This window comes from Lampris incognitus, chromosome 2 (genome assembly GCF_029633865.1).
Source record: "Lampris incognitus isolate fLamInc1 chromosome 2, fLamInc1.hap2, whole genome shotgun sequence".
NCBI classification, from domain to species: domain Eukaryota; kingdom Metazoa; phylum Chordata; class Actinopteri; order Lampriformes; family Lampridae; genus Lampris; species Lampris incognitus.
The window spans coordinates 123,196,008-123,207,988 of record NC_079212.1 but is presented as its reverse complement, the minus strand read 5'-3'; the positions used below and the strand labels follow the sequence as shown (position 1 = coordinate 123,207,988).

Genomic DNA, 11,981 nt, shown 5'->3' with positions numbered 1-11,981 from the left:
GCAGCTCCTGAGGAGCCAGGGAACCAGGGAGACAGAGAGGGAGCGGGAGAGAGATCGAGAGCGGGGCAGAGAGAGGGACGGCTCCAGCAAGATAGTGAGCCCATTGCCAAAATGTTTGCACAGATGCTCTATCAAGGATCTTTTCGCCCGGTGTATGACAAGTGCTCCGTATTATGGTGGAAATCGTTAACAGTGATCACATCCATACAAAATCAGAATCATGTTTTTTTTTTTTTTAAATATCCCCGTTTTTCTCCCCAATTGTACCCGGTCAATTACCCCACTCTTCCGAGCTATCCTGGTCGCAGCTCCAACCCCTCTGCCGATCTGGGGAGGGCTGCAGACTACCACATGCCTCCCCCGATACGTGTGGAGTTATCAGCCGCTTCTTTTCACCTGACAGTGAGGAGTTTCCCCAGGAGGATGTAGCACGTGGGAGGATCATGCTATTCCCCTCAGTTCCCCCCGCCCGAATAGGTGCCCCTACCGACCAGAGGAGGATCAGGACACATACCCACATCCGGCTTCCCACCCACAGACGTGGCCAATTGTGTCTGTTGGGATGTCCGACCAAGTCAGAGGTAACACGGGGATTCGAACCAGAGATCCCCATGTTGATAGGCAGCGGAGTAGATCGCTACTCTACCCGGACGCCCAGAATCATGTTTATAGGCCATGTAGGTTTTGCACTACATGGAATTTGACTCTGGTTTTGTGGCTCTCTGTGTACTTAACATAGAATAACAACACTACAACACAACAATCTTCAGATACTATATACACAAGGGCTGACTTATAAAGGTGAAATAAGAGGCGATTAAGTGCAATGGTGCAGAGAATATATCAGAGATGCTGAAATAGATGTTAGCAGGTTGCTTTCACGTATACCTGAGGTAGATGGACATGACAGAGCATACCAGTATACATACAATGCACAGTACAGTACAGTATATACAGAATGGTTGGATTTATTTGGCAGTGTTAAGCGTTCATTTGAATGACAGCCTGCAGAAAGAATTTTTTTTATATCTGGTTGTTTTGGGGTACAGTGCTCTGTAGCGCCTACCAGAGGGGAGGAGTTGGAACAGGTTGTGACCAGGATGTGATGGGTCTGCAGTGATGTTGCCTGCCTGTTTCCTGAGTCTGGAGGTGTATGTGTGTCCTGAATGGAGGGCAGGTCGGCACCAATGATTTTCTCTGCAGGCTTAGCTGTCCGTTGTAGTCTGTCCCTGTCCTGTTTGGTGGCAGAACCAAACCAGACAGTGATGGATGTGCAGAGGACAGACTGGATTATTGCAGTGTAGAACTGAATCAACAGTTCCTGAGGCAGGTCGATATGGTTACTATAAGTAGATGATTATGTTAAGCGAAGTTGTGTTTTTTTTTTCCAGATGACCACTTAATTGAGATGTAGATTAATCAGATAAATACAATGTAATGGAACAGACAGTGAAATAGAGTAGTGCTGTAACAAAATATTTGCTAATTCAAACAAGAATTTGAAAACAGACTATAGGTTACAGTAACATCACTTGGCGTTGCCCAAAATAAAGTTTTATTTACAGTATGCCAAGATTTAAAAATGAAGGTAAGCCTATGCCATTTAAGGCTATATGTTTGGAGGTGGATTTTCAGATTTTTAGAGCAGATGTGGCACTGTTCCTTCCCTGAGATTTCCTGAGTGACCTTGATTTGAGATGATATTTCCCGAGTAACCTCCATACATGGAAAATCTTAATTTTCCATGTATGAAAGACCCAAAATTATCCCTTTAAGTGGACTATCTGATTACAATAACTGGATTACTTAAACAGCGATAGTATAGGAATCATTCTGCCCGGCAACATTTGATCTTGATCTGCGTAAGTGCTTGATCATTGTAACTGTGATCACCATAAGCGGTTTCCTCTGCACTGAGTATTTTGTAACGATGCAGTAACAAATTGGGGAAGTTATTTGTTGCTTCCAAAGTTAACAGTGTGGGTTGTATTCAGACTTAAGGGTGTGCGATTTAAATACCCACTATACTGTGCAGAGAACAAAGGGTGTGCTGGATAACACCAGGCCATGATACACACACACACACACACACACACACACACACACACACACACACACACACACACACACACACACACACACACACACACACTGATGTGCAGAGGTCTCTTCAAGGGTCCACACACACACACGCTGATCACTGATGTGCAGAGGTCTCCTCAAGGGTCAGCATCAGGTTTAGGATTACATGAAGTCGTGCTCTTACTGTGACTGTAACAGGCTCAAGAATTTCTCAGCTGTGCCATACACTCATATACATTCTCCCTCTCTGTCTCTCTCTCTCTGTCTGTCTGTCTGTCTCTCTCTGTCTCTCTCTTTCTGTCTCTCTCTCACATACGCTCACCAACAGCTTGAGTTATATTGTCACACACATCAATAGAGTATGTATGGGGTATATAGCCTTCTATATTCTAATATACCTTTACAACTTAGTATGTATGGGGTATATAGCCTTCTATATTCTAATACACCTTTACAACTTAGTATGTATGTGGTAGTTAGCTTTCTATATTCTAATATACCTTTACAACGTAGTATGTATGGGGTATATAGCCTTCTATATTCTAATATACCTTTACAACTTAGTATGTATGGGGTATATAGCCTTCTATATTCTAATACACCTTTACAACAGAGTATGTATGAGGTATATAGTCTTCTATATTCTAATGCACCTTTACAACAGAGTATGTATGGGGTATATAGCCTTTATATTCTAATGCACCTTTACAACAGAGTATGTATGGGGTATATAGCCTTCTATATTTTAATGCACCCTTATAACAGAGTATGTATGGGGTATATAGCCTTCTATATTCTAATGCACCTCTACAACAGAGTATGTATGGGGTATATAGCCTTCTATATTCTAATGCACCTCTACAACAAAGTATGTATGGGGTATATAGCCTTCTATATTCTAATGCACCTGTACAACAGAGTATGTATGGGGTATATAGCCTTCTATATTCTAATGCACCTGTACAACAGAGTATGTATGGGGTATATAGCCTTCTATATTCTAATGCACCTCTACAACAAAGTATGTATGGGGTATATAGCCTTCTATATTCTAATACACCTTTACAACAGAGTGTGTACGGGATATATAGCCTTCTATATTCTAATGCACCTGTACAACAGAGTATGTATGGGGTATATAGCCTTCTATATTCTAATGCACCTCTACAACAGAGTATGTATGGGGTATATAGCCTTCTATATTCTAATGCACCTCTACAACAGAGTATGTACGGGATATATAGCCTTCTATATTCTAATACACCTGTACAACAGAGTATGTATGGGGTATATAGCCTTCTATATTCTAATGCACCTCTACAACAGAGTATGTATGGGGTATATAGCCTTCTATATTCTAATGCACCTCTACAACAAAGTATGTATGGGGTATATAGCCTTCTATATTCTAATACACCTTTACAACAGAGTGTGTACGGGATATATAGCCTTCTATAGTCTAATGCACCTTTACAGGGAATGAGTCATGAAGGGATAGCAAGGGATGGAAATTTTACCAAAGTTGCTACTGTTTCCTCCCATGATTCATACATAAAACAGGGCTTAAATTCATCATAGTTCATGTATCCCATGCCAACAACATGGGTGGACAACATTTGGGTATTTCATTTACAGACAGGAAATAGAAAAGGGTATTAACTGGAATTTTGAAACCTCACAACAACCAGAATTTTTTCTGTCTGAAAGAGACATGTTCTGTTCTGTTCCCTATTTTTTTCTTTTTTTTTTTCTTTCAGCTTCAGTTTTTGTTCTTTGAACTGGTTGTAAGCTTTAGTCTCTGGCATGTCCTAGACCAACAACTGCCGCATAACACAATGCCACAAAGGTCTCCTGGAGGCATTGAGCTGCAACAGCTGCCTTCTCTCTTTGTCCATCGTAATACTGTGCCCTGCACCTCTCCACCTCTTCTCCTCCATTATCCCTCGCTACTTAGCCTCAGCTTCAGTAACCAGCTCCTGCTCCCGTACATCGGGATGTCACTTAAACCAATACAATCGGCCAACCCTAATTTGGTATTGGCACTGCTGATAGAGTTGCCTACTGCGTGGGATTAATTCCATGTAAGAGCATGGAGATGGAGGACAGAATGACGATTGTTTGATGCAAATTCAAAGTCTCTCTCCTCCATCTGTTCTGCTCTGCTCTTAATGTTCTCCTCTCCTCCGCCCATCCCCCTCTTCACCTCTCCGCGCCTCCCTCGGACAATAAACACCATTCTTTCTCCTTTAGGTCATTATAATTTGCTTTTCTTTGCATTTACAGCTCTTCATTTAAACACCAGCTGATATGGCTGCTGTGTCACTTTTTTGTTTACCTTAAATAGAACTGGTGAAACGCTTCATGCGACGGCCCTTTTTTTTTTAAATACATCTCTCAGACCATCTTTTACTGCAGTCAAATTTAGATTATCTGTGTTTCAGTGAGACAGTCTATGTATTGTGCCGAGATGATCAAATCCATTCCAACTTTGTCTTCCCTTGTCTGTAGGAGTACAAGGAGACTGTGCGAGGTGAGCGGCTACTCCACGCTGAGCGCAGTGAAGACATGCAGGTTCTTAGATCCAATGAGGATCACCTCAGCAGTGACTCTGAGGGTAAGCCTGGTTCAAGCCTTGCAAGTGTTACACCAGAATAAATACAACCTTTTATATCCGGTTGTATATGCAGCACTGAGTGCGTTTCTGTCCTGTAGGTCCACTGTCAGCCTCCGGTACGGGGAGCTATGTAGAGGCCCGGCCCCCACCCTCCTCTGGTCACATCAAGAGGCCCATGAATGCGTTTATGGTTTGGGCCAAGGACGAACGCAGAAGGATCCTCCAGGCGTTCCCCGATATGCACAATTCCTCCATCAGCAAGATACTGGGTAAGCCTGGCACTTTGTAGGCACACTTCCCTAGTTGGGGGTGTGTGCATCTCTGTGTCTCTATTCTGAGACTGTCAACTGTGGCTGTCCCGCTTGGCACAGTGGGGCATGTGAGAGCCAGATCTGCCACCTGCTTTCTCAAGTAGACACGAACATTCACCATTCACGCTTACACAACCAAACACAGACACACAGACACACAGACACAGACACAGACACAGACACACACACACACACACACACACACACACACACACACACACATACACACACACACACACACACACACACACACACACACACACACACACAGGCTGGCACCCATTTCCCCTGGCCGAACACTTTAATTCCATTCCATTGTGGAGAACTGGAGACACTCATCTCCCCTACCCCCCTTAAACCTCAAACACTCTCACCCTCTCTCGCTCGCTCTCTCTCACTCACTCACTCACTCACTCACTCACTCACTCACACTCACTCACTCACTCACTCACTCACTCACACACATTCATGTATACAGACACAAATACAACAAATCCCCCTCGCTTCCATACACAATTACTTGAACACTCACTTTTTATTCTACAGTTCCCACGTGTCCTGGAAAACCTGGAAATTTACAGACTAGTTTTCTGGTCTTTGAAAACTCCTGGACAATGACAAAATTGATCAGATGTCCTGGAAATATTCTTTAAGTCATGGAAAATTGTAAAGTTAGCTCATAAATTTGTGTTTTTTATTATTTTTATATTTTTTTTAGTGTAATTTTCATCTGAGATTGCACATTTTTTTTGCCATATTTTTAACTACTGTGGTAGCGCATCAGTGCTTGATGTTTGAAGGTTGGTACACTCGGTGACCAGATAAAAGTTTCACAGTCCATTTAAAGACTGTCAAGGCCTTCACTGATAGTTAATACTGACTAATATGACCTTCTGCAAGCAACAGCTGTCGTGTGCTGTATATCCAAGCAAAAGTCATGGAAATTGTCCCTGCAGAGTCCTCGAATATGATTTCCTAAAGAGAGTGGAAACCCTGATATCCTCTGCCATATTTCCTGGGACTGTTTTCTCCTATACTTTGTACAAATCCACTTTTGAGGAGACTTGCAAAGCTTTCAATTTGAAAAATTTCAAGTGAAAATTCCTGGAAAACTTGTCTTTTCACCCACCCTGCCCTATCCTGTTTGTGTCTAGGGTCCAGGTGGAAGGGCATGTCTAACCAGGAGAAACAGCCCTACTATGAGGAGCAGGCTCGGCTGAGCAGGCAGCATCTGGAGCGCTACCCTGACTACAAATACAAACCCCGTCCCAAAAGGACCTGCATCGTGGAGGGCCGAAGACTGAGGGTGGGCGAGTACAAGGCGATGATGAAGAGCCGCCGGCAAGAACAGAGAGCAACGTATGCTCACAGGTACAACATAAGGATGGCGCAAAAAAAAAAAACGTGTCCTTGGCAAGCGATGCTCAACTGTTTGCTGAAGTTACAGTGGAACATTCAACATCTCCACACCTTGTAAAGAAAACACCCGCAGGCAGCTCCCAAAGCTTTTTTTTGGAGATATAAACAAACTGCCAGCATGGTGGCACAGTGGTTAGCGCGGTCACCTCACAGCAAGCAGGTCCTGGGTTCGAGCCCTGGGGTAGTCCAACCTTGGGGATCATCCCGGGTCATCCTCTGTGTGGAGTTTGCATGTTATCCTCATGTTTGCATGGGTTTCCTCCCACAGTCCAAAGACATGTAGGTCAGGTGAATCGGCCATACTAAGTTGTCCCTAGGTGTGAATGTCTGGGCCCTGTGATGGCCTGGCGGCCTGTCCAGGGTGTCTCCCCGCCTGCCGCCCAGTGACTGCTGGGATAGGCTCCAGCATTCCCGCGACCCTGAGAAGGATAAGCGCTTTGGATAATGGATGGATGGATGTAGACAAACTGAAATATGGTAATGCGGCAGCACCACTGTAATCGGTCTGCTCTTGATAATGAATGGCAATACACCTCTTTCAACCAATTCTCCAGCTCTCCCCAACTGAATCAGTTTTTTACCTTTTTTCTTTTTTGGCGGACATATTTTTGATGGGTTGCTCTTGATGCTTTTTAAAAATGAACAATCTATCTCTCTATATATGTTGAATGGATAACACTCCATTAGCAACCATTATACCAAGCAGTCTTCTGCATGTCTCTGAAATCCCTGCAAAACTGTGCAAGAAAAAGGTTTCCACCAGTGATGTCACTGGTGCAGAATCTGTGAATCACATTTTTTTTTGTACCTCATTCGGTCGCATTCACTATAACAGCTGTATGGAGCATTGATATTCACAGTTCAGCTCCTTATATAATGTAGTCTATGTCGATGTAGCCTAATGAAGGGAGCGGCAAACCAGGATGCAGTCATTTTAATTTTCACTTTTTGTGACTGCGGAAACTTTTTGACACAGTTTCGGCAGCGTTTAAGAGACTGAATGAAGACTGCTCAGTATTATGTCTGCTAATGGAGAGTATCATAATGTCTACAAGACATGAGATATTGTGATTTTCCCTTTTAAGTTTGCTCATAGATTTGTTTCGGGTATATCACTGATATAACGACTACATCTTTGTCTTACCTTTGACTGTAATTTTAACTATAAAGTTATCCAAAGGAATTGAATCAAGTGCAACTAGACTTGGTATATATCCATGAAGACGTTTCGCCTCTCATCCAAGAGGCTTCATCAGTTCGTGCCTATCTGACAAGACCAAGCTAGTCTGACTGGCTGGTGATGAAACTCAATATGAAAATCAAGGCTAAATATCTGAGTTTCATCACCAGCCAGTCAGACTAGCTTGATCTAGTCAGAAAGGCATGAACTAATGAAGCATCTTCGATGAGAGGCAAAACGTCTTCACAGATATATAACCAAGTCCAGTTGCACTTGATTCAATTCCTTTGGATAACTATGACCTGGATGAATGAGAACATTCACAGACAACTATAAAGTTGTAATATTTTTTTCTTTCATGTTTGTCATTACCTCCTGTTGTACAGCCAATCAGAGCCTCAGCAGATACACTATGCCCCCAGCGACGGCCCATACCCGGGCGGTACCGGCTCAGTGTCTGTGGCAACCATGCCGTTTCACCCTGCGATGCTGGAGCATTACCTGCCCCAAGTCCCGCCCCCACGGCGAACAGAGGGACAAGCCACCCCCACTCCTCTCCCCAGAGAGAGGGAGCAAGAGAGGGAGAGAACCCCGTACAGCGAAGTAGAGGAGAGTGACGGAGGAGAGAGGAGTGAGGGAGAGCTGGTGCTCCTGACAGACTGAGAGGAGATGGGTTATGAATGAGGGAAGAGCGGGGAGCGCTTTTCATTGACTGACCACATCAGAGAGAGGACGGCGTAAACAGAGAGAGGGATTGAGTCTGCAGTGAATGGGAAGTCTATCCTTCTGCCTGACAAAAGTGAAGAGATTTGGTGACAGAGGAGTTGTACTCTCTCCCATGTAAATTAGTTCAACCTCCCATCTATCCCACCAAAGCGCACGCCGCGCGCGCGCACACACACACACACACACACGTGCGCGTGCTAGCGCCCCCCCCCCCCCGTTACCTTTGTTTATATCAACAGCTGTTTAGTGTTAGGATAATGCTGTAGATCTATCCTTTAATGCCTTACTCCTCAGTTATCCATCCTAATGTTGACCTTGTGTAGCTACGGCTGAGAGTTGTACAACCGCTATTTGTCCAGACCATGTCTATTATTGCTTTTTGTTAAATCAGACATTATGCCAGCACTTCATGTTAATTCATGAATGGAGGCAGACAGTTATGTTAAAAGCGTCTCTGCAACCTTACAGGCGCTATAAAATAGAGCTGGGTGCGATCAGTATGCGAGTGCTGCCCCCTGCTGTTGAGATTGAGAACAGCGCCAAACAAAATTTCAGTCTGCCTAACGGAGTATGCAACAGGATGTTGGAACTTAATACTGCATATTTGGAGCTAACGTTCATAAACAGAAAAGTATTTTAGCTCTAAGATTATGTTGATTCTAAGGTGATTGTTTAACCCAACCCTTATTGCTCTGGGGATTTAGCCCTTGTATTACTGCCCATACTACCTCTCTGGTCCTTCCCTGTCTGTCAGCTTTTCCAGACTGCACTTTGACTGAAGCCTTTGCCCTGTGTTTTTTTCAACAGCGCACACCAACTCCCTTCTTCTCCTCTAGCTATGCTAGTGCCAGATAGAGGGAAATGGTGTGTCTACAAATATAAAGGCATAAAAGACACAACGTGAAGTGAAGAGTAGAGGTAGTCGATCATGTGCCATGGAGAGTCATGTGTACACAGGTTTGCTTTCCAACCCAGCGCTACACCAGTTGATTTCACTAGAACTCCTACCTAAAACGGCCATGGGCGGTCAAAATGACGGCCGGTTTTTAAACGCTATATTCTGTCATGATAATACCCAATTGAGATATTAATGCATTGGATATGTTAGTATGTCTGTTAGGAAACGACTGACACCAAAAATTAACATTTTAACAACTATAATACTATTTTTAAATAAGTTAAACTTCAGAGACACATGGTCGAATTTGAATAGCAAAATTGAAAAATTGGAAATATTGCCCGAAAAACAAAACAGAAAACACATATTGCCAATCTAACAAACGTAAAAAAAGAACTGAAAATAACCATTGAAACAGTCCCAAACAATGACCGGAACTTAAAAAAAAAACAACACCTTTAACCAGACAGGGGAGGACGAGTGTAGTGTTGGGTTGAAAGAAAACCCTCCTATTGAACCGGTTGTTGCACTTAAATCCACAATGAAATCCTTCTCCCCTCCCACATCACACCCTTTCCATACTTGCTATTTGTGTGTGCGTGTGTGTGCGTGTGTGTACTTGTACCAAATCCGTTTCCTTTTGTAGGCTGACCTCAACCTTGCCTTTTTTATGTACCTCTTGAGTGTGCCTCTGAGTGTTTTTTGATTAAGGTCGTGTTGAGCACCTTGTGTCCTTGTGCACAGTTGTCTCTCCTCAACCCCGCGGGTGCAGTCGTTTCTTTGGAGATGCAGCCAGCCGCGCCCCTCGACGAATCAGTCAGCCTCAGATTGAGGGTGAGGCCGGGCTCTATCCAAATGGGCTTTAGCGTTCTCCTCTTCCCCTTGTTATCGTTCACCGTCCCGCTCCATGGTGGTCTGACAGGAAAAAAGCAAATCCTCCACAGTTCTGAAAAAATAACTGCGTAGGATTTGCGTTTTTCAATTGCACTGGAAAAGGAAGTAACTGTTAATTTTAAGGATGCACTTGTGAATCCCTCTTTGGTGTCCACAGAGGTGGTAAAAGGGTCAGATGATGGTTTTGGGGGATTTTTTTTTAATGTCCTGGAAACAGTTGTTGCTTTCATGATGCTGTATGTATATACCACATGTGCTGACATGGGGGTCAATCCATCTTTTGCTGACTGCAACTCCTGATCATTCATGGAAAAAAAGATAGCGTTAACCCCAGCACGGTGCACATCCTACTGAAGGAGGTTCCCTTCCCCGCTTCGCAATGCGCAGAGCAAATATGCTGGGTTTGTGTACAAAAATAAATATCAGACAAAACTGTTTTATCTTATTTTAGTGGAGACACGCTGAGGCGTCACCTATTGTCACCCCTGCTGATGTAAATATAGATAGACTTTATTTTGTTTATAAGAGCCTGTGTAATTTAACGGTGTACAATTTCTGTATGTTTTCCAAGTTTTGTGAGTTTGTTTTTTGAAAGATAATAAATCGACTGCCCTAATCACATTTATGAGTTATTTGTAAGTGTGTGTGTGTGTGTGTGTTTTAATCATGGCTATGTGAAACTCTCACAATAGATACACAGGGTGCTTCTGTAATTAGATGGCTGCAAGGCTCCCACAGGACATTTCCAAGGTAACGAACAACCCCAGCTCTTTCCAGCATACCCGTGTTGTGCATTACAGCAGCATAATGACACATTCTGCTGTGTGGTGTCCTCTCTTCATGTTTCAGCTGATGGAAAACTGTGAATGTATATAAGTGCTTTGGGTGTCTTGAAAAGTGCTATATAAATGTAATTATTATTATTATTACTATTGTTATTATTATTATTAGTCACTCAGGCATCCCTGTCTTATTAGCGTGCCGACTCCAGACATCTTCTATTGAAGACCTTGGTACCATAGAAAAGTCCTGAGCATTGTGTATGTGGGCACGATGGCCTAAACCTGAAACTAATAAGTAGGGCACAGGACCTGTCAAACAATAATTTCGTCATTGGAAGTAATCTCAAATCTGATGCAGAATTATGTATTTGGACGTCATCATAACTGGCCCAACTTACGGGGCACAAGACTTAGCTAAATATTAACTTTTGGCTTTTTGGTATACCGAGTATGGTTTCAAATTAGTGAATAAATGATTTTAATTTCAAACTGACCCTTACTCATGTGAGATTGCTCTTTTGAAAGACTTGCCTGATTTTTTTTCTTTCTTGACCATTACCTTTATTGATCCTTTTATGAAGAATAGTATGCAGTATGAAGAGTACACAGAATAGTGTCTACTACTACTTTTGGCTGCTCCCGTTAGGGGTCACCACAGCGGATCATCCGTTTCCATTTCTTCTTTTAGCATGCAGAATAGTATGTAGTATGAAAAATAGTATGCAGCATGGCTGAGAACAGTATGCAGTGTGAAGAATAGTATGCAGAATAGTATGCAGAATGAATAGTATGCAAATAGTATGCAGTATGAATAGTATGAAGAACAGTATGCAGAATAGTATGAAGAATAGTATGCAGAATGAATAGTATGCAGAATAGTATGTGGTATGAATAGTATGAAGAATAGTATACAGACTAGTATGCAGCAGGGCTGAGAATAGTATGTGGTATGAAGAATAGTATGCAGAATGAATAGTATGTGGTATGAAGAATAGTATGCAGAATGAATAGTATGGGTGGCACGGCGGCGCAGTGGTTAGCACAGTCATTACATTACATTACAGTCATTTAGCCG

The 11,981-nt window shown here is 42.9% G+C and overlaps 1 protein-coding gene across 1 annotated transcript in view; it reads left to right on the top strand.

The window, feature by feature from the left end:
* The window catches only part of LOC130131836 (transcription factor SOX-13-like), a 40,381-nt gene extending 29,650 nt beyond the window's left edge, over window positions 1–10,731 (top strand). Inside the window, 5 exon segments of the mRNA XM_056301618.1 lie at window positions 1–94; window positions 4,591–4,696; window positions 4,795–4,965; window positions 6,162–6,378; window positions 7,993–10,731. The exon segment at window positions 1–94 is cut by the window's left edge and continues 49 nt beyond it. Coding sequence (XP_056157593.1) covers window positions 1–94; window positions 4,591–4,696; window positions 4,795–4,965; window positions 6,162–6,378; window positions 7,993–8,269 — 865 coding nt within the window. The 3' untranslated portion in view covers window positions 8,270–10,731.
* The last annotated feature ends 1,250 nt before the right edge of the window (window positions 10,732–11,981 follow it).